We start from the raw sequence: 24,456 nt of genomic DNA, 5'->3' as shown, positions 1-24,456 counted from the left end.
CTTCCCTGTGCTCTCCATTTCCCCATGGACATGTTCAGCCCTCCCTGTAAGAGCAGCCAGAGCTCACAGCACAAACCCCATTTCCAGCCACCTTGGGGACAGCAGAAAGTCGTGTTTCTCAGAGGCAGGCTGCTCTCCAGAAGCTGCACACAGCACCACAGACAGGTGTGCAGAGAATCAGAACAGGAATCAGAATCAGCTTCTCTGCAAAGCAGCAGTGTTGGCAACACTTGGGGTTGCCTTTTTGTTTTTCACTCCCCCTCTTACTTTTTAGTTCTCAGTAAGGAAAAGTGCTTTACTCAGGGGATACCAATCTAATCTTTAGCTGGAATGAACTGCCACAGAAGCCTGCCCAAAAGCAAATGTATTCTAATGAGAGTGCAGAAATAGGGCTTCCTCTGACAGCTCTCCAAGGTTCATCAAATTTCAGATTTCTCAGGGATGGGCAGGCTCTCCAAGCCCAGGGTGTGGAGCTGCAGGATGGGGCCCAAGGTGGGAGGTGGCCACGTCACAGGCTGCACTTTTGCCACAACACTCCCACTGCCCGAATCCCTGTGCACCAAAACCTGTCTGTTCCCAGAGCCAAACCCAACCTGTCACAGCAATGTTTATCCCTCTGGTTCAGGCCCCTGTGTGGGGTGGGAACGTTTGGAGATTTCCTGCAAAGTGATTCACGTGCCTTGTGGGGATTTAAGGCTGTGGTCAAGAACAATTGTTACTCTGAGCATCTGTGGTGAGCTTTCTGTTCGCTTCTTTCCCCCCAGCAGCTGTACATACATGCAGTAGTACACTTGGTTATGATTCTCTTCAGCATTGCAGAGAAAAGCAAGCTGCTGTTGCAGGTGTGCTGGTGTTGGGAGGTACCTGCTGGCATCGCTGGTGACCATGACTCTGACGGCCAGGAGGTTGTGCTCAGCCATCTCCTCCTCGGGGATGACCCTCACGATGGCCCACTCGGGGGACGGGGGTGGCAGCCAGCGCTCCAGCTCGCTGCTCTTCGCCTTCTTGGGGGAGCTGGGCTCGTCAGCCACGGGCAGGCAGCAGCCTGGGGAGGCACAAAGGTGACAGCAGGCTGTTAGGGGAGGGGGCAGTCCAGCAGGTGGCCCTGGGCTGGTGGTGTCTGCCCGGGGCCCTGCACTGTCCCCAGAGGCAAGGTGTGTGCACCGAGAGCCTAAAACACCCCTCCAGCCCAGCCCTGCCCTGCCAGGGCTCCTCAGCTGGGATCCAGAGAGAAGGAACCTTCAGGAGCAGCCTGAGCTCCTGCAGCTGCGGGTGTTGGCGCTGCCCGGCAGGATGGACATCAGCCTGGTGGCAGCAGTGGCAGCCACACCAGCAGGGACTTCTGGGCTCTTTTCCACCCCCTTGTGCACCTGCCCGTGTGGCAGGAGGCAGATGAAGCAACCTTGCTTGGGTGGCTGAGCCTTCAGCCTCACACTGCAAGTTTAGCTCAGCTCAGGACAGCGGCAGTGAGCAAAATAAACGCAGACCCTTCAGGCTATGTTTGATTTCATACAGCAAACACAAACCCTGACTTGTGAAAAGCAGCAGCCTCCCAGCAGCTGAACAGTGCTATCCCTGAACTTCACATTCAGGCAGGGGCAATAAGAATAAAGCCATGTTTCCCTCGCTCACCCCAAGTGATTAAAACAGGAGATCATCTCTCCCTGTGAAATCCTGAATTTCTGAGCAACCTTATCCATCCACAAGTTCCCACCCAAGCAGATACAAACATATCAGCTGCGAAGTTCCCTGGGGCGTGGTGCAGAAGGGACAAATGACAAGCTCCAGGAGAGTGGCTGTGCTTGGTTCTCTGCCCATGTGTGGTGCTTTTACTGCATCCAATTCAACACCAGTGCTTCTAAATTACACCTGCATAAGAGGGGGGAAATACCACACCTGGGACATGGCTTATTTTCTCATCTACTGCAGCAAACCATCTAGTTAACATCAATTAAACTTCTATTTAATTTGCAGTGCACTCGCTCTATTTATTGCAGAGTGCACTCACCCCATCCTTCTCCTTGCAAGAGTTTCCGCCTATAACATGTAGGTCTTGGGCTCTACACCCAGCTCAACAGCACCACAGCAGCCACGGGGTTCTTGACTGCAGAGGTTTCATTTCCTCTGGCAGATGGGAAGAAATTCATGTCTCTCTGACTTTTATGTCTGACTTCTAGTTTGGCCACCCACCCAAGGATGATGTAGGCTCCAGCAGCTGAGTGGAAATCACTGTTTTGAGCCAATTTGTAAACCCCAAATCCTTTGACTCAACTTCCTCCTTAAATGATGGAGCATTTTACATGAAAATCAGAGCAAGCAAACACAATAACAGTTTGCTAGCTCTTTCCTTCAGTTCTGTAGCCATGCTGGCAATAAACCCTGCCCAAGGTCACTCCAAGAGGCTGCTAAAGAAAGTCAGTTTTGCCATTGCAATGTTCCTTGTGTTAATTGTGTGTTCCTTCCCACCCCACACACTGTGCTTTCCCTGCCACGCTAACAGGAGAGAGGAGAAAACATGTTTATGACTAACAGACACACAGCTGGAGACCATCAAAACCCACAGACAGACAGACAGACAGACAACCTACAGTGACTCCCAGCCCAGTTCCTGGACGAGAACACACTTCCAGTCACCACATCCCTCTGCAATAGCTCGCTGCACATCCAGTTTCCAACCATTAGGGACATGGAATGGTCAGAGCTGGTGAAGGACCTCAGGGTGCCATCCAGGACACCAGATAACACCAATGATGGCACCATTACCTCTCCAAAGAGGTAAATTTCAGTGCTTTTTTTGCTATTGCAGTCTTCTTTTTTTTTGTTGTTGTTGTAAATTTCTTTCTGGCATCACAATCTCTCCCCTTCTTGAACTCTGCACCCAGGAGCTGACTGTCTCAGGAAGCTGTTTTAGCAGTGAAGTTTTAACTTTCTGAGCAAGTCAAGTTTCCATCCACAGCGATGCCAGCCAGGTTTAAGAGCAGCATCCTGCAGCAGCACCCCTGCCCATGGCACCAGTCCTCTGTGGGTCCCTTCCCACCCAAAGCACTCCAGGATTTGAAAGCAAACACACTCCTTACTAACATATTTTATCAGTACCTGTAGCGTAGCTTATAAATTGAATAAATGATGTTGCAGTCAGCTCCACAAAAGCAGAGACTGGAGCACCTTGGTGTTTCAGTGCATGGGACACCCTCACGTACACTCCAACCCTGGCTTACACATTCTGCAGGGCACGTGGGAAGTTTCACACCAGAACCTCTGTCCCTCACCACAGGGCTGTGCCCTGGATAACAGGCTCAAAGGGAAAGCAGAGATGTCCCAGATGCCCCCATCATCGGGGCTGTTTGTGGGCCCTGAGGATGTTACACCCCCAGCCGGTCCCTCCCGAAAGCAGCGGAGTTTCCAGGCCGCGAGGACACGAGGAGCGAGCGAGGCAGTGGGGATGTGCTGCTGCCAGCCCCCCCTGAGCTCCTGGGGGACACAGTGGCCAGTCCAGACACAGGCTGGACTACAGGAGCCAGGGTGCCCCTGGCCATTGTCACCTGCTGGCCCAGGGCAGCGTGAACACGGCCAGCGGGCCAGCACCATGGGCCAGCACCACAGGCCAGCACCATGGGCCAGCACCATGGGCCAGCACCATGGGCCAGCACCATGGGCCAGCACCACGGGCCAGCACCACGGGCCAGCACCACGCACACCCCTCAGCAGGAAAAGGCTCCTTCTGACACCAACAAAGCGCTCAAAAAGACACCTGGGGCTTCTCTAAAGCTCCTCGTTTTGCACAGTTAGAGAAGAAGGGCTGTGTGAACTAATTTCTGCTCAATCAGCCCACAGGCTGAGCCTTACCAAAGGTGAGGCACACGTAGATGTTAGGCTCAATTAGAAGCAGGTCGTTCAGAAAGTTCCAGCCCCACAGCTCTCCCTGAATCCCGAACAGCCCAGCACCAGCAAGGTCCTCAGTGGGACAGCAGCACAGCAAGGCTGGGCAGGAGGACCCTGATCTTCCAGAATTCTGACTTCAGGGTGGAAACCAGGCTGCAAACCTCAGTGCCCCAATTCCTATCACAGTGCAGGCTGAGGCTGCCGGGACCTCAGAATGGCAGCAAAGCACCTCAGGCTGCTGCTGCTCAAGTCCTTTCCTCAGTCTGTGCCTGGCTCTTGAGCATCCCCAGTGAGGGACACCTCTCTGCTCCTCTGCACAGCCACTGCACAGTGAAGAAGCTCTTCCTCATGTGCAGGTGAACCTCCTGTGCCCCAGTTTCTGTCCATTGCCTCTTGTCCTAGTGCTCAGCACCACTGAGCACAGCCTGGCTTTGCCCTCTTTCCACCCTCCCTTCAGGTACTGACAGACTTTGATGAGGTCCCCTCTTGTTCTCAAGGCCCAGATCTCCCAGAAGAGAGCACCCTAATCATTTCCTCCCCAGGACAGGAGATTTTCTATTAGAAGCCAAGAGACTGAGTCACAGGAACTGAGCCTGGTAACAAGTGACAGCTGCAGAGGTGCCCATGCAGGATGGAAAAGGCACAGCCCCAATGCAGCCTGTGCCAGGTGTGCCATGCAGGGATGTTCTCAGAGGAAACCCCAGTCCTCAGGGAGCAGTCCCCAAAAACAGCATTTGTGCAAGGTCTGGCTTCATTTCCATCCTCCTCACTGCACATTTCCTGCTCCCTGTGCCTCAGCACACTGAAGCCTTCCAGCAGGAATCTGCCTGTCCCACAGCACTCCTTGGAGGGAGTCCCTGCTAATCCTCACCAAACACAGAGCTCACCCCTGGAAGGGGCTGGAGGAGGTGGTGTGGGAAGGGGTCAGTGCAGTGTCCCTGTCAGAGCACTGTGTGACACCAGCACACACCAGCAGTGGGTGAAGTGGGGACTGCTGCCAGCCAGCTGTGCCCTGGGTGGGTGCTGCAGCTCCCAAACCCTGCCTGTGCTGAGGGCTCTGCTGTTCCGGGAGCTGTGGGTCCTGCAGCCAGCACAGCTCGGGCTGTTCCTGCTGCTCTGGGTCTGCCCAGCTCCAGCTTGCTGACAGCAGCAAAGGAATTGATGTTTCCCATTCCTTCAGCTGTTACCTTCCTCCTTGCTCTGCTCTCCCCCACACACGATGGTCCTTCTCATCCATAACCCTGCCCCAGTCTTTGACTGACCTGCATTTAGAGCAAAGAACATGGCTTTAGGATTTGTGGTGGTTTTTTTGCTTGTTGGTTTGGTTTTTAATTTTTTTTATGCAAGCAGTGAAGCTTAGCTGCCTTCAGCTACTTAAACAGCAGCAACACAGCCAGTGATTTGAACAGAACAATCACGTATTCATTGGGCCTTCCCACTCAAACACAATGAAAAATGTGGATAAACACAATTTCTCCTTTGTCCTCATTTCAAAACTCACCTCATCCTCCTCACATGGGCAGGGAAACAACTGTTTTCCTTACAGGGCCAGGACTTAGCTAAGCCCTGTGGTGACTGAGAAGTATTCCTAAGGCTTCAGCTTGCAGGGCTTGTACCTGGGTTGGCTCTCACCCAGAGGCCAGGGCTGATCAAAATTCACTCCAACCCATGGGCTTGGCCAAAGAGCCCCTGCAGACCCCAAGGGCAGATAGAGACACAAAGCCATTTCCAGTAAAACATAGTTTTACCCTCTGTTGAGTGTCATGCCAAGTGTTTTAATTCAATGTGGTGCCAGCTCACCTTTGCATTTGAGACAGCAATGTCTGCACCAGGCCTCGAATGAGTCAGAGATGCAGCAGGGAGGGACAGAGACATTATAAAAGCCCTTCTCCTCCATCTCTCTGGAGATGTCCTCCCTGGCTGAGCCCTTCAGGAAGCTCACAGGCTCAAGGCATTGTCTTGTTAACCAAAAGCAGGCAGATTCTACTCGCTCAAAGTTCAGTGCAGCCTGATTCTCTCAAAGCCAGGCTTGTAAAATTCACATTGCTCACAGACTGATAATCCATTACCTAAAAAGCATTTTTCATTTTTCTTTTTTAAATAATTTTTTTGTAATGGCAGCCTCAGTGTGGATGCATTCCAGCATCAGGCAGGGCCTTCAGGCAGCATCCCTGTCCTGTAACAGCTCCAAAAACCAGCTTCAAAACCAGCACCGTGCCCAAGGCAGGAGCACAGCAGTGAAATGTGAGGTCCCCACAGCGGGGAGAGCCAAAGCCATGCCAACCCCCAGAAATGGGAATGCAGGAATCTCCTGGGATGTGGGATCAGGGAGTCTGGGATCTCAAGAGGTTTTGCTAATCCTTTGGGTTGAGGGCCCAGCTGGCAGTGCAGCACAGCAGTGGAGAGACCCTTGCTGTCTGTTCCAGGCACAGATGCTGCCAGCCCTGAGCCCTGGCCATGAATCCGTGCTCTGGTGGTGACTGTGGGCTTTGCTGCCCTGCTGGGAACATCCCGGTCCCCCAGAGTCCCTGGCAGGGTCCCCTTCAGAGGGGTGCCCAAAGGAGCAGCCCTGTCCAAAGAGGCTCAGCTCCACCCGGGGCTCAGCACAGGCTCTGGCTCCCTGTCTGATCACCATCTGCACAGGCTGCTCACTGCAGCGTCTGAGTGCTGGGGCTGGACCCAGACACGAGCAGGAGATGCTGCTGGTGCCGAGTCCTGCCTCACAAGGCAGCCTGACTGCGGCCTGCTGCTGCTCCTGACTCATCTGCCAAGCCAAACCACACTGCTGCCACCTGGCACGGAGGTGACGAGGCCTTGGGCAGCCGCCAGCTTCGAGCACAGCCAAGCTCCTGCTGGGGCAGCTGCAGCGGGCACGGCGCTTCCTCCCCACAGCACGTGCTGCCCACAGCGGCACAAAGCCTGGGCTCTGCCCAAAATCCTTCCCTCCCCACCAGGAGCCCCTGCCAAGCGGCTCAGGCATGGCTGGCTCCGGGCAGCTGCCTCTGACCAGCTCCTCCTCATGCCTCAAGGTTCAGCTTTCAGATTCTTCAGATGCTGAGCTGCCCAGCTGTGGAGTTTTGAGCTTCATGTTCAGTGTCAGTGAGCTCTCTTCACACAGCAGGCAGACACAACAATTCCTTCTCCACCTTGGTACCAAGGACAATCACTACAAGTTTCAGGCCCAGAAGCAGAGACAACGCTGGGCTGGAGAGAGAAAACAAGGATGGGACTCCATATTCCTTAATTAACTTCCTTAATTAATTAACTTCCATAACCTGAAGCTGGAATTGGACAATGAACCCCGACATGCAGATGGACCAAAACTGATAAAAATGTGAGACCTTGTGAGCAGTTGTGCATTTTGTGACCATTTTTGGTCCATCCTGGGTGCAGCCCAGGTTCCTTTACTGCCCAAGGTGAGTCCTTTGAGGCCTTTCAATAAATCCCTGCTTTATTCTTAGCTCTGTCCATCCTCTGCTCCAGGTCAGCTTTGTCAGGCATCACTCTCAGGAGTGGCTGCTCCCCACGTGCCTCGGTCCAGCATGGACAAAGGACAAAGATGCTCCACTGAAAAGCCCCTCCAGGGAAGCACAGGAAACACCTCCAGCTTGGTTAGACCTTGGTGTTGCTGGAATACAGGGCTCAGCAGCCCACAGGAGTGAAACCCAAGCTCAGACCTGCCAGAGCTTCAGCTGCATCCTGCAGCCTGAGCTCAAAGCACACAGGGAGCACTGCCTGTGCCAGAGCTGGGAACCCACTCAGGTATTCCACACATCTGCCTTAGCAGCCTCTCAGGCTTCCAGCAGCATTCCCAAACTCATGTCCTGTCCCAGCCTCGACTTTTCATCTCACCTCAGATAGCACCAGGCAGGTTCTTGCCCTTGGAAAAGGATTCCCACAAAAGGTACAATGGCTGACATTTCACAGATTTCAGTCCTTGCCAACTCCTTTTTCCTCACTCTCGCTTCACACTTCTAACAGAAGCAATTCCCACTTTGTTGTGGCTAAGCCATGGCAGAGAGCAAAGGGAACTGCTGCTCCTGATTCCCCTGGGGTGGCACTGAGCTTCCTGGGGCCCTGCCCGCTTTCCTGCTCTCTTCTCCATCCCTGGGACAGGGATGAGCCCCCTCCTCCCGTCCCCCTGCCAGGAAACCATCTCCCCCCCTCTCCTGTGAGCCCAGGCCAGCTCCTACACGAGTTCTGCAGCAGCAAAACACTTTTCCCAAGTCTCCATCACTTACTTTGTAAGCAAACCCTTCTGAATTCTGGCACAAAATATAACCAGGCAATTTGAAGCTCTCAAAGCCAGAGAGCCCCATGATTTGTTTAATGCATCTGAGGGGACAGTGCACATTTATGTGCTAATAGAAGCTGAACAAAAATTAACAGAGACAAAGGAGAAAAAAAAGAACTTTGGAGGAAACCTACTAGATGTACTGAATATGTGTCTACAGGAAAAACTGATTCTCAAACAAAACCTGCTATGATAGCACAGTACTTCTATCATTGTAGAGTAAATATATAATTAATCAGAGCAATCTGTGTTTGTCTGGTATATTAAGGCATGTATTAATTATGAATTTGGAATGCAGCAGCAGCAGCAACACTTTCAGTTTCCAGTGTCTGTCAAAATACTATTTTTGGACACAGATTCAAGGCACCAAAAACCTTAAAACAAAGACATGAATGAATGAATGAATACCTGCAGAACAAATGCTGAAAGGGCAAATCCAATACTATAGCAACACAGAAATGTCATCATTTCACATTTCAAGAAAACATTTCAGAAATTCCATCCATTTCAAACAAGTTCAGAGCCCACCACCTGAGGAGATGAAAACCTCCCTTCTTTTTTTGTGAGCACAGTTCATGAAGAAAAGGACAGAGACTTTGGGGAAATATTTACATGACTGATACGTATGCTTGCATCAGGCATTAATACATAATGCCTTCTCATCTTCAGTGACATGATCTTTCAGGCAAAAAAGAAATCAAGTCATCTGCAAACATGTCATGTCTTCGAAAACATAAACACTAATGCAGAACACAGTGCATTTCAAAACTCAATGTTTTGATTGGAATGTGAAGAATGAGTGAGCCAGGAGTGGATTAAAGCCAATTACAGTAACTAACTGCCACAATGCTGTGGAAAAATGCAGATCATAGTCTTTGCTTGAAGTTGGAAGTCACACAGAAGCAACTTTCACTGGCATTTTACAGCTGTAGCAATTTAGAAGAAACTCAGAGGAACAGAAATTACTCTTCTTGGTAGAGTTAATGAAAGGCTGGTGTTTGAGCAATTTTAAGAAGTTTTGTCTGTATTCTTCTATTCAAATCAAGTATGTTTAGAACCTGCAAGACCTTTTTAATTTTAAAGGCTTAGCATAATTATAATAAAAGTGGGTTACCTTTAGTGAACGCTGACATGTTTGATTTTCATTAACAGACACCTAGGCAGTTAATGCTGCCTGGCTTTGAGAATGAAAGGTTTAGCCAGGCTTTACAAAAAAAGAAATTTAATCAAGAAAATAGGCACATCTCTGTACTTATTTTCAATCCAGAAGGCCCCCGTGGCAACAGACAAGTTCAGAAGCCGTTTGAAGCAGCGTGAAGAGGAGGAAAGACAGAGCAGCTCCTGAGCCTGCCAGTGTCACCTGTGACCACACTGAGCTTAACCCAGCAGGCTCCCCCTCTGCAGCACTACCAGCTGCAAAACAGGAGCAGGGGCTTTTATTGTGGGGGAACTTCGACCAAGAGGGAGGGAACCAACACCAACTTCCTCCTGTCTGTTTGGTTTCTGATGCAGACACCGCGTCCTGCCTCGTCCATGGGCTGTCTCTGCAGGGTAAACCCCTCTGCTGACAGACTGGCTACTGCTCTGACTGCCTGGGTAAATCCCTCTGCTCTGACTGCCTGGGTAAATCCCTCTGCTCTGACTGCCTGGGTAAATCCCTCTGCTCTGACTGCCNCTGCTCTGACTGCCTGGGTAAATCCCTCTGCTCTGACTGCCTGGGTAAATCCCTCTGCTCTGACTGCCTGGGTAAATCCCTCTGCTCTGACTGCCTGGGCCTTCTGCATCTCTGGGAGAAATAAATCCAGACCCCAGCACCACCCCAGTTCCAAGTTATTGTACTGAGATTTTAGCAGGAAGGAGTGAGACTTTATGAGAACAGCATGAACATCTGATGCCTCTCAACGCTTCAGTGCCAAACAAATCATCACCTTCTGCAGGGAAAAAACCTCTTCTGATGTTTCCCTGCCACTGCCTCTGCCTCAAACTGTGAAGTGAGCAAAGAGTAAATCCAGTTTTACCCCAGTTGCTGTGTCTGTTACGATTAAGTGCCAAGTATTGTCCTCAGTGGTATTTGTTGCCCCATGTTTTCATAGTGGATATCTCTCCCTCTTGGACAGCAAACTTTTACTGTGCCTGGTGGCTTTTCCTTTGGCAGGGAAGATGGAATAGTTCATTGAGAATAACATTTGTTCTTCTTTGGCAATGTTGTCTTTAGCAACAATGAAAAAAAATCATTTCTGTCATTCAAACAACTCCTGTGAGGCTCAGTTTTAATTCATTTTTAAAAAAAAATCACACAATCTCTCCATTAAACTCTTGGGACTATTCTTTCTGGGATTTGTTTTCTTCTCAGAATGCAAAGGAAGAGGTTAAGAATTGCAGAGTAAGCAAAAGAAAGAAAATGAAGGGGAGGAAGACTTAGGAAAGCTCTTTTGGAGAACCTGTTGTTTAAAAATAATTCCATCACCAGTTTAAAATATTAAGTTTTTTTTAAATAATTCAATAAAACAAGGCAATTTGTTTTAATTGAATTAACAGGCAGTGGGTCACCAGGGGCTGCAGCTTCCAGGGGTCCAGAAGATACTGGGAGTAGCACAGGGAAAGATTTATCCTGGCTTATTACCTGCTTCTCCTGAGCACAACAAAAAATCCAAACACATCAGCTTATTACCTCTATGGCACAGTGAACAGGTGAAACAACAGTGCAAGGAAAGGTGGCAGAGGCCAGGGAGGAGGACAATGCTGTCTGTGGAAGCCCCATGCCCACCAACACCGGCTCCTCATCCCCAGGGAGGGTAAATCCCAGCACCAGTCACCCTGGAGCTCCTCAGGAACCTTGATGTGCATCCCCTGCAGCAGGGACACACATGCAGTGACAGCAGCACAGAGCCCCCCGGGCTCAGGGGAACACCACAGCATCCACCACAAGAGGAAGGTGCAAAACCAGCATCAAGTCACTACAAAGTCTCTGTACCCAGGAAACTTTTATAAAAGGAAGAGATGAAACAAGGAGACTTATAAAGAACTACATTTATTTTTGTTTACAGCAGATATCATAAATAAAGCTAAAACAATTTTCATCGTGTGCAAAATACAGAATTTCCATGTGAAAATTTAAATACAGAGTTAAAAACTATTTAATAAAAATATTCAGCTAGGATTATGAAGTAAAATGAAGACAGAAGATTTAGGAGGAGAAGGACAGAATCCTCACTGGGCAGGAAGAGCAAGGAAGACTCTGCAACAGAGAGTAAAAAACACAGCAGTAGGAAGTGGTTTGAAATGGCAGACCTTTATGTCAGGACCTTCATATTAAAGCATGCTGAGCTTTGTAACAACACAGTGCAGCCCTGAAATCCACTGGGAGCCTGACCCCAGTGCAGGAAGGGACGTTTGAAAGACAGAGATTCTGTGTGGGCACAGCGTGGGGACTGTCAGAGCCATCGAGCCATGCCAGGAGCCACACAAACAAATAAATAAATACAGGTGGCTGAGCCATGCAAACACAGCAGCAAGGTAAGGAGCACGGGGCTCTGCTGCCTTCCACGTTCCTGCCTGAGGTGTGTGAAGTGGGACAGATGGCAGAGGAGGCTTGGCCCCTCCTAGAACTGCTCCTAGGATCAATTCCCCAAGGCCCTTCCCTGTGAGAGGGATGCTCAGCTGGGCCATGAGCACATCAGCCAGACCCTGAGTGCACTCCTGCTCAGCCTGAGCTCTTGCTGGGATCATTTCCCCTTCTAGACTGTGATGGCAGCAATGGCAATGTGTAAAACCTGCACACAAAACCCTGGTGGGAGCTGCTCCTGGGGAGGGCTGGCAGTGCTCAGCAGTGAGAGGAACCCAGGCAGCAGTGGCACACACAGAGGGTGATAAAGGCACCCAACCAGAGCCCCTGGGAGCTGGGGCACTGACAGCTCAGCCTGAGAACCACAGCACCTCTGGGGCTGCCTACGCTGGCACTTGGAGGGAAGAGCACAATCTGCATGGATCTGGCTGATTTTCTGCAGAAACCCTTCAGACACCTTTCCAGGAGGAAGGCAGGGAGGAGCTCAGCCACTGCTGCCTCACGGACTGGGGGAGCTCGGTGCAGACAGCTCTCCTGCTAACCAGAGAATCTGCTGGAACACCACCCCTCACCTCACTGCAAAGCTTTCCTTCCCTTCTTTGACAGAAATACACCTTTAACGAGTTCTTTCAGGAGACCCTTGGCTTGCCTAACTTACCTTAAAGGCACAGGGAAGCACACATGCACAGAGAGAGAGAAAAACATTCCCTACAAAGAGCACAGACATCACCTTTTCTAGAACTGTGAATTCAGCAACAGGTTAAATAATCATGCCAAAGCTCCATTAATATACCAGACACACAGATTGCTCCAACAGTTAAAAAACAACCCCCAAAACACACAATGAAATGCTGTCAAACAACAAGGGTTAGTCACGTAATTTTGGAACTGGAAAAAAAAATAAATCACCTGAGAGCAGAAAGGCTTCAGCCAGTGAGCGGGTGCAGCACCGGAATGTTGAATTGGACTAAAAGCAATGAGGGAGGATGGCAGAGAAGACAGCAGGGAAGAAAACACAGAACTTCACTTGGTTATGTAGGAAAGCATCAGGAAGATCACACTGGTACAAAGAATAACTGGCCAAAATGAAACTGCCTTCTTTTTTCATTCAATTATCAATGAGGACAAGCAGCTATGAGTATTACTAGCAGAACAATAGGGCAAAGAAATAAAAAAAATCTACCAATTGGATACCAATAAAATAACCCTCCCAACAGAATCACCTGCAAAATCCCAATGGAAAATGCATGGTAATTAAGATTCCTCCAGAAAACATTTTCATTATGCAAGTTCCTGAATTTTGTTGTGGAAATGTAGGGATTTATGCCCCATTATACAAATCCATATAAAACCAATTACCATATTTTAATTTTTTTATTTTTTTTTTTTAAATCTTATTTTTACACTTTCTACTAGTAAGATTCATTTGGTTTAAGTTCATTGACCAGAGATTTCCAGGTTTTTTACTACATCACCATTTTCTCTACGTTTACCATTATGCTCACTCTGCTGTAGGAAACAGCAGGAGAAAACTTTAGTTAGAAGTGTTCCCCAAGACTCTGCTACTGACAAAATCTGAAACCAAAATTGATGGCAGCCCAAATTTGGGAACTTGACCACTCAGAAGTTTGCTGTGTTGCACTGCAGACTGTCTCCTTTTTAGGGTGAAACAGTTACTGTCATTAGCAAATAATTCAAAATAATACAGTGTTTCCAAGTGGGGTTTTTTAAAATGCTGTAAGAAGGGTACAGATCCATGACACATACACAGATGGCCACCATGGAACTGCAATTATTGCTGTGTCCACTCAATCTTGCAGCAAAGTTTGGCTGAACACATGGTTGAGCATTAATGGCAAGTTATGTCAAGGGGATGCTACCTCACATCTAGAAATTTTCTTCAAGCACTTTTTCAAGTTCTGCACAGAAAAAATAACAAATTTTCCCCAAAATACATAACCACTCTAAAATGTGAAAAGCTCATCCTCATAGTTTAAAGAAAGTCAAACTAGCTAGAAGAAAGATCCAGTTTGTCATTTATTTTAAACAGCAGAAACATTTCCTTTTCACACCTAAGAGGCAAAACAATTCAAATAATCTTTTTCCCACATTATATTAAAACAAAAACCAAAAGAACAAAGCCCAAGAGCTGCCAGCCCACAGGCAGCAGCAATCATTTGAGAGCACTGGCAGGTGATCTGGATTTTGGTGCTAACTGAACACAACAGAATTTCCTATTGTTTATGCCACATCCTTCTGGCTCCAAAGAAATGCTTTTCATTTTAGGCTACACATATTGCCATGTCTAAGGATTTACCTATTTCCTGGTAAACTTCTGAACATAAATAAGTGCTTGGAAGGCAGGGAGCACGCTTACCTGGCTGGCTAGCTAGGCTGACAGTAATGAGCACTGGGATGTCACTGAGTCCTTGCTGTTGAACAGATTAAACCTTGCTGAGGGACACCCAGAAGAAATTAAATTTACTCATCTGCTGCTCCAGATAATAGAATTTCACCTTTCTGCCACCAGCTGCACACGTTGAAATGAATTACCCAAGTAAGAAGTTATGGCCTAAGAATACATTTATAGGCTTCTATGTTTGTTCTAAAGCTGTATTTTTAAAAAATTTCCAAAAGCTGCTGGGAGCAGTGCCTGCCCAGAGGCACAACAGGAGCGACCTCAGTTACAGAGGAGTGCTCCACAAATTGATATTCCTCATATCAGCCACCAAATGAGGAAGCCTTGACTCGAGGAGTGTCTGGTCTACTTCTTTCTACCAGTTCCTTTGACTTAAAATTTCAATCAAGCCTTCACTCAACTACCATTCGTTCTTCAAATTTATTGAAAAACTTCAAATAAATTAGTAGAACAGAACACCCACTATCAACAAAAGGTATCCATCACACAAAAAGCAATGTAAAAGGCATGGCTAGGAGCAATGTGAATTATGTACATGATTTTTTTTGAAACATATTCATGCGAGTTATAAACCTCATAACCCAGAGCAAACATAAAAGCAAAAAAAATATAAAATTTTAAAAAAAGCTATGTGCCATACTCAGGTTTCAAAACCTAGTCATTTGTCAGAAATATTCCTGAAAGAACACACATTCTTTCTTGGTCTAACTGAAAAAAATTTAAAAAAACAAAAGCTGGGGAGAGTAGGCAGGGAGAAAAATGGTTTCAAAATGTACCATCCTCTCCAATGGTCTGGTCACAAAAACTGGGGGGTGGGGAATAATCTAGAAAATATCCTTCATCTGACTCCATGTTCTGGAAATGTGTTTGGACACTGTCCTTCATGCTCTAACATACAGTACATTTTATGTTGAAAATTTCGATTGTACCTCGCTTCCATCAGCAGGAATCCACCATCCAACGAAGTCACGTGTGAAATTGCACGAGAAACCAATACAAAACCCTCCAAAACCAAAAACCCCCCTGGAGAAAACAGCCAGGCTGCTAATTTTGAAAACCTGAAAGGCACAACCGAGCAGGACAGGCAGGAGCATTCAGAGCCTAGAGAATCTTTTCAGGCACTCGAGCACGCTCTCGAGGGACAGCTCCGCTTCCCGGTACATGTGAGCCAGCACCTCTAGGAGAGCGCAGAGCAGCGGCACCCCAAGGCTCAGCAGTTCGTACAGGTAGGTATAGTTATAGGCATTGTCCCTGAAATGGAGCTGGGCAGCGTGCAGGACACCATGCATCCAGTCAGCCAGGCGCCTGGGAACGTCCAGCAGCTCCCTGCTCACCCGCAGGGGCCAGCTTAGCGCGCCCCGTAAGAAGGAAGTCAGGATACCTGGGGACCTGTCCTCTGGGCTGCTAGCAGTGGACAAAGTGCTTTCTGTGCTGATCTCTGTGGGCCTGGCTTCCACCTTCTTCCACGTGTCAATCGCCTCCTTGGGATAAACATTGAAAACAGAAGTGTTAAACACGCTGCGACGTACGGCACGCCCGATTCTGCCGCTGCCTCCAGGCTCTGTGCACGTTCTCATTCCCAGCTGCTCCTAAAATCAACTTCACTTTGTGCACAGAAAAGCTGAACTCCCCTGAGAACCAGACAACCTCACACAGCCAGCAGGTTTCTATTTGAGCACTGATTTTACTGCACATGAGGTACAAAACACACACACACACACAGAGGAGCGCTGCACCCCACATAAAGCTGCCTCAGCATTGCATTAGCAATAAAATCACTCCATACCTTCCCATGGATCTGGATTGTTGCCCTTCTCTTTCTGTGTTTCGTACTGATTTTGCAGTGGGTAAAATGAGGTTTACAGTAAAATTTACCTGCAAGAGGGAATAAATCCGTTATAGGATATGTTCTCTACACATATATACACACATCTACACATATATGGACTGAAAAATCACTGTTGTATCTATTAAAAAAAAACCAAAACCAGGATCATGAATGGTTGGGCAGCAGAAGAATGGGAAGCCTGGCACTGACTCTGATTAACAGCTCTGAATAAGTTTCTTTTCCAGATTTGCAGCTCAATAACACAAGGTCATTTATCTACCTCGCAGGTATAAGATTAATAAACAGCAAAAACAACCAGCATCCCATAAATATGAAGTCACAAGCCAACACAAGACATCAAGCACAAGATGAAAACAACACAAGAAAAAAAAAAGGTCAAATGATCAGCTCAAAAATACATCTTTTCAGATTCTCCACACTGAAAAAGAACCACTTTGACCTTGAATTTTTAACCCTTTTGCAGAGGAAGATCAGGTTAATACTCTGATCTACTCAAATACTTTGGGAGGAGGAAAGGAAATTGATTTCACTTTGACAATTCTTTTCCAAACTAAAAAAAGAAAAAAAAAAGGCAAACCCCAGGATTTAGGTGGGATGAAGCAGCCAAGATCTGAACCTCTTGTTCTACAGCAGCCTGGAATAAATCCCACTGTGCTGGGCCAGTCCTACTGCTTTCCACTGCTGGCCATACCATCATAAAAGAAATAACCCACGTTCCCTGCATCCCTGGAAATCTGCCACTATTATGGCTTGTCCTTATAGAGCAGATTATTTAATGGCCAGTTTCAAATGGAGATAAGAATAACTCTGTATTATTGGAGAAACCTCATCCCTCCCCCTCCCCACCCTTACTTTGACCTGAGACTGGACTAAGTGTGTTTTGGTCACTCAACTTATTTTCCACTGTGGATTTCTTCATTTAAAGCTCAGGTGTGTCATAACTCAGCTCTTTTGCCAGCCCAGGACTGCAAGCACAAGGACTGAAAGATCAGCAGGGACACAAAAGGACGCTCGGCAGAGCTCCTCCTCCCTAGCTCCACTGAAAGCACCAGCACTCAGGCATTTCCAAATACTCCTCAACAGCTCCTCCATTACCTTCCTCAACATCAAAGGCATAAATTCCTAGGCGGAGTGTTGTGGAACACATTTCACACTTGAAGCACTCCCTGTGGAAGAAGTGGCCCTCTGCACTCAGCCTCTCCATCACATAGACCCGCTTCTTGCAGAAATAGCAGATGTCACTCCCCCCGATGGACTTGGGGAATTCCTTTCGCAGAGAACCCTGTTCAAAGATAGAAACAGAACACAAAGCTGTGGCTCCACACCCAGATAGGAATCCTCATGAAGGGGGCAGCTGCTTCAGCTGCTCAAAGCGTCACACAGCACCCTCCAAGCAAAACTCCAGCAAGCAACAGTCATCCTTTTCATGACTAATTATGCAGTTCTGTAGGTTCATGCAGCAATGAATAAATCAGACATCACAAGGACTTTAGAGAGGTGACTCTGATGCTGCACTTGCACCCAGTTTCCCTCTGGGAGTTCAGCAATATTTGGATTACTCAGGTCCAAGAGCCGCATCACCCGCGAGCGCTCCCTCGTCACCCTGCACCGCCCTGGCTCAGGGACTCGTGTCTCCCTCAGGAGGTGAAGGCAGCCCTCACCAGCCTCAAACAGCACACCTGCATCTGCAGCCAAGCACAAAAACACCCTGAAGACTCAGTTCAGACCCACTCTGGAGAAAAATGCAGGCTTGTGCTTTAAGGTCCAGGAGGAAAAGCAGACAGTCTTCAACGCTGTTGTCTGAACCACCCTTCCCATCACCACAGCCGTGTCCCCCCGAGACTACAGCCCACCCTGGGGCTTGCTTGGCTTCAAAAATCACTTTGTTCCCTGCCACACATGTTCAGAGCATTTTTAAGGCATTCAAAACACAACCCCTATTAACAAAGTGAAACTATTTTGAAGGTTTGTTGAATTTAGGCTGCTAATTAACATTCTTTAATTGCCACAGATCTCATCCCCTATAGATATACATGCAAAAGGTACAGGAAAGTGAACTAGAAGTTGATTAGGTGTTCCTGGGCTTCCCTTTCCTCGTCAGAGGCAGGTATGAGGATGTTACTTTGCACGGCTGTATTAGGGCTGGTTACAGGTGAAGAGTGCTGTACCTGCCACATCCATCACCACCTCTCCCTCCCTCCATCCCTGCTGCCACAGGAGAGGTACCACTCGTGGCACAGAGGAGGAAAAGCCCAATCACACAGTCCACACAACTCATCTTCCACTTGCCAGCAAAAGGCAGCCCTGGAAACACTTTTTAATGTTAAGCAGAACTCACAGTTGTCATTGTCACGTAGTCTTGTGCTTAAAAGTTGAGAATTCTGTTCCAGATCTGCCATCAGCAACCCATTTTGCTGTGATGGATCATTTCAGAGTGTGAATCTTTCCAAACAAACAACCATGCAAATGGCAAAGCACACAGATGTGTTTTTAAAACCGGTGTTAACAGATCAGACAGTTAGAGTGAAGCTGAGTTTAGTGCTGGCTGGTGAGTAAAGGGTCATCACCACAACACAACACCTTACTTGGCTTCCCAGTACCTGACAGCTCTGAGCAGTGGAGGCAGCAGATGGAGAGTGAGGAATGGGGCAAGAACCTGCAGCTCTGTCCAGAGACCGCTTCTGGATTCAACACAGAACAGTGTCAGAGTGGAGAAACAGCCCTGCCCAAAAGGAGGCTCCGGTGATTCAGCACCCAGTGTTAAAAATAACTGCACAAAACTTTCCTTAGAAGCCACCCTGAGTAATAATTGTCTTCTGTTACTAATTCTACAGTAATTACAGTTAATAAAAGCCTCCTGAAGTCTGAATTCACACAGTCAAGTAACAGAAATATACACAGAAGACGTGGTGAGCAACACTGCTGTGCCAATGTGCACTTGATTCTTTAGTCAGTGTTAGACCTTTCATAAGGCTTCAAGTGCTCCACAACTGGGGCCTTAAGTCAGGATGGCATTTTGGGAACACCTCTCTTAAGTTACTGCTTCTTTGTGGGTTTGGTCTTACCAGTTCAAGCTGTGGCTTGGGCCTGTGATCATTCACATACAGATTTACAAGAACTTCAGCCACAGCTCCAATTGCCCGTGAGACCTTTCCTACAGTCGTCTAACCAGGAAAGGGGAGAAGATGAAGAACAGAAAGAAGAGCTTTAGTTACCCTTGAAAGAGAATTTAAAGACAAGAAAGGACAAGAATGATTTGGACACATGCAAACATGGATGCAGGGAGGCAGGAGAAAGAGCAGAGGAGAGTCCAGCAGAGCACAAGCACGTTCATGCGTGACCAGCGTGGTCCAGCCAGGGCCACAGAAGGCTTCTGTGCAGCCCACTGACTTTTCCCTGAGGATGACTGAGAAGTTCTTGATGGCAGCAAATGCTTCTCCTCAAGGCTTTCTGCTGTGTCCATGAAAGGCTGAGCTGGGAGGCAGTGCCTGGCTATCTGGCATTAAAAACCCCTATTGTTCCCTTCCCCTTCTCTGGGACTGGGTTGTTACATTTCAGAACAGGGGTGGGATCAAACTCCACATTAACACTCCCCAAACTGTGACATTTCAGGGAACATTCCACGAAAATGGGCGAGCCAAGGCCCACACAGGAACGTTTTGTTGGTGCTCACAGGGCAACCATTCGCCCTCTCTCCAGTGACTCGCCAGGGGAAGCTGCAGAAACCACACTTGTGAGAGGGCAACACCTTCCATCTGCTTCAGCAGGCTGCTGAGCCACGGGAGCCAGGCTGGATTTCAGCACAGGCATCCACCAGGGCTGCCAGGAGCTGCTGGGGCTGTGGCTCCACAGAGCAGAGACAGGACACGAGTGTGCACCACGGTCCCAGTGCAGCCAGCAGGAACTCTGCCCCTGGGAGAAACACAGACACAGCTTCACACATCTACAGAAATATTTCCTACCCTAAATCAGATTTCCTGCAGTCACTGGGATCTGGGATTTCCACTCAGGGTAAGGTCCCACAGCCCCTCTGGCAGCAAACACAGCGAGGGCTGTCCTGGTTCTGGTACTCTGCAGAGCCAGGCATTGCTTCCTCCATGGGGACAGACACATGATATCCTATCTAACACTCCACTGCCCCTCACAGAGCACAAATCTCAACAAACTCCCCTCTTCTCAGTGAAATCATTTTCAAGTCCTGCTAATTGAAGGCTTTAAAGTACCAGAAAGTTACCATGAAGAAAGGAGGAAAAAATATATATAAATACAACAGTATTTGGAAGACTTTATAACAATGTTAAAGCACCTTCTTCTATAAACCCTAAGTTTATACTCCTAAGTTTATACTTAGAATGCACTGTGGGTGTGTTTTCAAAAATTATTATGGATAAAAAAATTCAAGGGAACAGGTCCAACCTTTTACAGCTCCCCTTATCTTTTGAGGGTTACCTCATAATTCACTTGATGTCCAGACAGGTACAAAATGTTCACGTTAAGACTACAAAGGGACTTTGTCCCATTTAAGGCACAAATTTCTGTCCTGTTTGGTTTTGTTCAAAATAAAAAGACTTTAAAATATTATTCAACATCTGGACAACTTGTGGGTAACAACTGCAAACTTAACTGCTAATTAGATACCACAATGCTGTCCCAAGTGGCACACCAAATTAAAAACCACTACAAGAAGTGCTACTTGCTTCTACAGCCAAACTACTTTCCTTTGATTTGTTTAAGAACATGGAACAAAAAAATGTTCCTCTCCAAATTCTGCACCTCTGAATATTCTGAGCAATTTCTAGGCTATGTACAAGTTCTTGTCCACAAGATCCAAGGCAAAAAAAGTGTTCAAAGTCAGTTGAGGCAGAAAGTTTTCCTTGAACTAGAGAAACACTGGAGCAATCAGTTAAATAACAAGGCTGTGCTTAAAGTGCAAGTAGTTGAATTTCAGGAAAAGTATCCTTGAGCCTGAACTACACCTTGAAATTCATCAGGTTGGCTGATTTCTGTTCTCCACCCATTGGAACAATCTATGTCAACATTAAACAGTCAAAGCAAGAAAATTGTATGTTTACAGACACTTAAAAAATGTTATTGAAAGGAAATGTTCCTGCAATGAACGTGAATTCACATTCCAGGTAAAAGCAAATGGGATTTCAATTTAATTCAGCAACAATGCCCTTAAAAACCATGCCTGAACTTTTGGTCAGGCCTGACTTGGTCAGGCAAGAGATGTTTGCTGTGCATCCCTTCCAGCAGAACTATTCTGTTCCGTTCAAGTGCCACTCAGTCACCAGCCAGAGACATCAGGGCAGGATGAGGATCCAGCAGGGCAGCCCCAAGAGCAGCTGCCACCCTCAGAGACAGCAGTGGCAGAGCCTGTGATTTCCTGCTGAGCTGTCAGTGGCAGGTTCACCAGGGTGGTTATTAGCATGGGAAGAGAAAGCTGCCTTCTGAATTTCCCCGTCTTCTTATCCAGGCCAAGCAAGCCTCTGAAGCGTTCTCATAAAACAAAGGAAATATGCTCTCTGCCTCCAAAAGCATACAATGCTTTCCCTTTGTTCTTTCATATCCTTAATGATTTTCCTGGTCTTATTTTGCTTGGAGGGTGATTTATTTACTTTTGGGACAAGCTGCTGCGTGTATTTTCCCTCTGAGATAAACAACACTTGAGTAATAAGTTACTGTGTGTAGGAAACACCCCAGCCCTGCTTGCTGCAGGTAATTAGAGTCACTGAAGGAAGTCCTTGGTCCAAGCTCTGCAGGGAGCAAATTGAGTTGAAAAACTTCCCAGTTCTTACCACACACTGTGTGTGTTCACTCATGCAAAGCTCAGATGAACAGAGCTTTCTGAAGGTCAGTCCAGCCTTGAGCACCAAACAGGAATAAGCAAAGCCCAGCCTGGAATATAACACATGCTAACTCCTAATTCTAGCCATGGGAATTTTGACAGCTGACTGAAGCTAGAAGGTAATTTTGATTATTATTGGCATATTGCACACACAAGGTAATTCTTACTAGGTTGTAATGACTGCATGTCTTGAAAGAAACAATACTGTCCCACAGCCTTCTTTTCAAGTGTTCCCTGCAGGACTCAGACTTAATAACATCTTTCTGTAATTAGACAGCATGATTTCATAGCCACCCTTTTCAATATCTCTGTCCCCATAACTAGCACTGCTCCAAGGAAAACTCAGCAGGTGCAATGGATTGTCACATCTGGTAACAACCTCAGAACTCACCTGAAATTAAAATGACAGCACCAGCTATTTAAAACCATGGCAGGGTGCTGATATTTGCAGGTCATATGTCATGAAGCCTTACAGAACTCCAAACACTTCTATTACCTTCTGGCCTTCTGCCAGGGAAAGAGCAGAAACACTGGCAGCAACACACAGCAGCTCTTCCTGCTGGTTTATCAACCCCAAACCACTTTCTGATACTGAACTCTAGGCTTGGCTCGTGATAATTCTCAGAACAGAGACTAGAAATAGAAATTCTGAGACCCACAACTCCCCCCAGGATAACACAGACAGGGCAGCTCCTGGTACACACTCACAGCAGAGAGCTCCAAACATATTGCTGGGCAGCACTTGAAAATGCACACTGTGCATCTGAAATGTGGTTTGAGCTTTTATTTCCACAGCAATGCACATTTAGTCAGTGAGTTTTAGAGCAGGGTAACATTTTCATTTTCTGAAACATGTGCCATCTGTAAGGATAAAAGACAGGGACAACAATCTGACCATGAAAGGGCAGGGACAGATTCTGTTACAACATCTGCCCCTGACAGGAACAGTAAAAGATCACCTGAATTTTAAACAGCAGGATGCTGTTGAAAATGCTCTAAAATGCAGCACATCTACACCTGTGAAGTGCACAGTGCACAAGAGGCCCTGAGCCTGTACAGCACGTGGGGCTGTGTGTGCAGGCATCGAGATCTGCCCCAGTGGAAATGCAGTCCTGCTTAACCAGCCAAATATTCACCCAGTGAGATGAACATGGATTTTCTGTGCTGGTGACAGAACGAGATTTTCTTGCTTCAGCTGAGCCTCATCCTGCCTGGAGCTCTGTAGAGAGAACTTTGCAACTGAAGTGAACTCAGCCTGAGTGAAACCAAGTCACAACAAACCATTGCCACACCATTCAAATGCAACAGAGAACTAATAAAGGCTGTCAGTGCAATTTAAACAAAATGCAGTTTTTGAAACATCCAAAAAGAAAAGAGTGCTCAATACAGATGTTCTCTAAGAAGAGATGTTAAAATCACAATTAAATTATTGCTCACAGAGTTTCCATAAGATTCAAAGTCCAGTTTTCATATTCTAAAGGGCTTTTCAGATAGCTGGGGTTTGGGTTTTATTTCTTTATTCTCTTTGCAGAGTCACAATAGTCCTCCAAATCAGATGAACATCAGCCCCCAATCTTTTGGAAACCATGATTTAGCTTAAAGCCCAGCACATGCTATACCTCTTAGGTCAGGAGAAGTAAGAGGTAAATGCAGGCAGAGGCATTCCTGTGAAGCTGAAGGGAATGAGGGGATCACTGCTGAGCTGCAGTGCCCTGGAAGAGCTGTGTCCCCTGTGTTTCCCTGGGGATTGGCAGCCAGGCACTCAGAGCAGCACAGCCCATCACCAGCAGCCCCAGAGCCAGAGCTGGGGCTCTGCCCCAAGACTCAGAGTGTGAATGTTCCCTCTCTCCACAGGGCCTGCTGCTGCTGCAAAGGACTGTCCTCTAGCCATTCACATGCAGAAGCAAGTTTAAAGCACAAATAATTAAACAAACAATAATAAAATGTCTGTATTGGTGAATGCCCATACCAAGGTTAAAATAACCAGCAGTGTGCAGGTTTTCCCCTGCAGACCAGACAAATATTCTTATGAAAAGAAACATAAATGCCACCCAAGAAAACCAACCAACCCCACAGTTTGCTTTATGTGAAGCTTTCTTCAGCATGCCTGTGGTATCATCCAACAGCAGATCATTTAAAATAAGCAGCAATGCAGAATTTTCACAATTGATGTAAAAAAATGTTAACCCTTTGCTTTGTTCTTCAGCTTTTACCTGAGCCATTTCTATGGTGACATTTCTCTTACAAACATGCAGAACTAACAGCAGCAAAAAAGGAGAGTTTGATTTAAATGTGAGTTACAACCTATACAAAAGGTCTGCTGGCAGCACCTTCCATCCAAGCCATTTGTACAAGTTTGGGTTTTACATGAAAAATCTATGAGTAGAGTACCTGTTGAGAAGAAACAGCAGAGGAAGCAGAACCAACAGATGATGAAGCAGCAGCAGCTGAATGATGAGGTGGAGGGCAAGAGGGAGTTGGGGGCTGAGAATGGGGTAAGCCTTTAGTAGGTAGCTTATTCTGTGTAGAGCAGAAACAGGAGAGTTATCTGAGAGACAGTGACATCAACACAGGTTAAGTTCAGTCATGCATCAAAATA

General features: G+C 47.2%; 1 protein-coding gene across 7 annotated transcripts in view; it reads right to left on the bottom strand.

Moving 5' to 3' along the window:
• Positions 1-24,456, bottom strand: part of MICAL2 (microtubule associated monooxygenase, calponin and LIM domain containing 2) — a 113,036-nt gene that overhangs the window by 25,280 nt on the left and 63,300 nt on the right. For 3 of the 7 annotated variants that reach the window (XM_015630690.3, XM_015630691.3, XM_015630689.3), the window contains exons 20-26: positions 24,249-24,377; positions 19,075-19,173; positions 18,610-18,690; positions 17,105-17,291; positions 15,947-16,035; positions 15,542-15,641; positions 865-1,045 (exon numbers count right to left, since the gene is read on the bottom strand). In XM_015630690.3, the coding sequence (XP_015486176.1) occupies positions 865-1,045; positions 15,542-15,641; positions 15,947-16,035; positions 17,105-17,291; positions 18,610-18,690; positions 19,075-19,173; positions 24,249-24,377 (866 nt within the window). Of the gene's footprint in view, positions 1-864; positions 1,046-11,188; positions 15,642-15,946; positions 16,036-17,104; positions 17,292-18,609; positions 18,691-19,074; positions 19,174-24,248; positions 24,378-24,456 lie in introns of those variants that run through there. The other 4 variants (XM_015630693.3, XR_001522134.3, XM_033514863.1 and 1 more) reach the window with 4 other exon arrangements.

This window comes from Parus major, chromosome 5 (assembly GCF_001522545.3).
Source record: "Parus major isolate Abel chromosome 5, Parus_major1.1, whole genome shotgun sequence".
Taxonomy (NCBI): Eukaryota; Metazoa; Chordata; class Aves; order Passeriformes; family Paridae; genus Parus; species Parus major.
The sequence above is the reverse complement of the archived record's forward strand: the minus strand, read 5'-3'. Positions and strand labels throughout refer to the sequence as shown.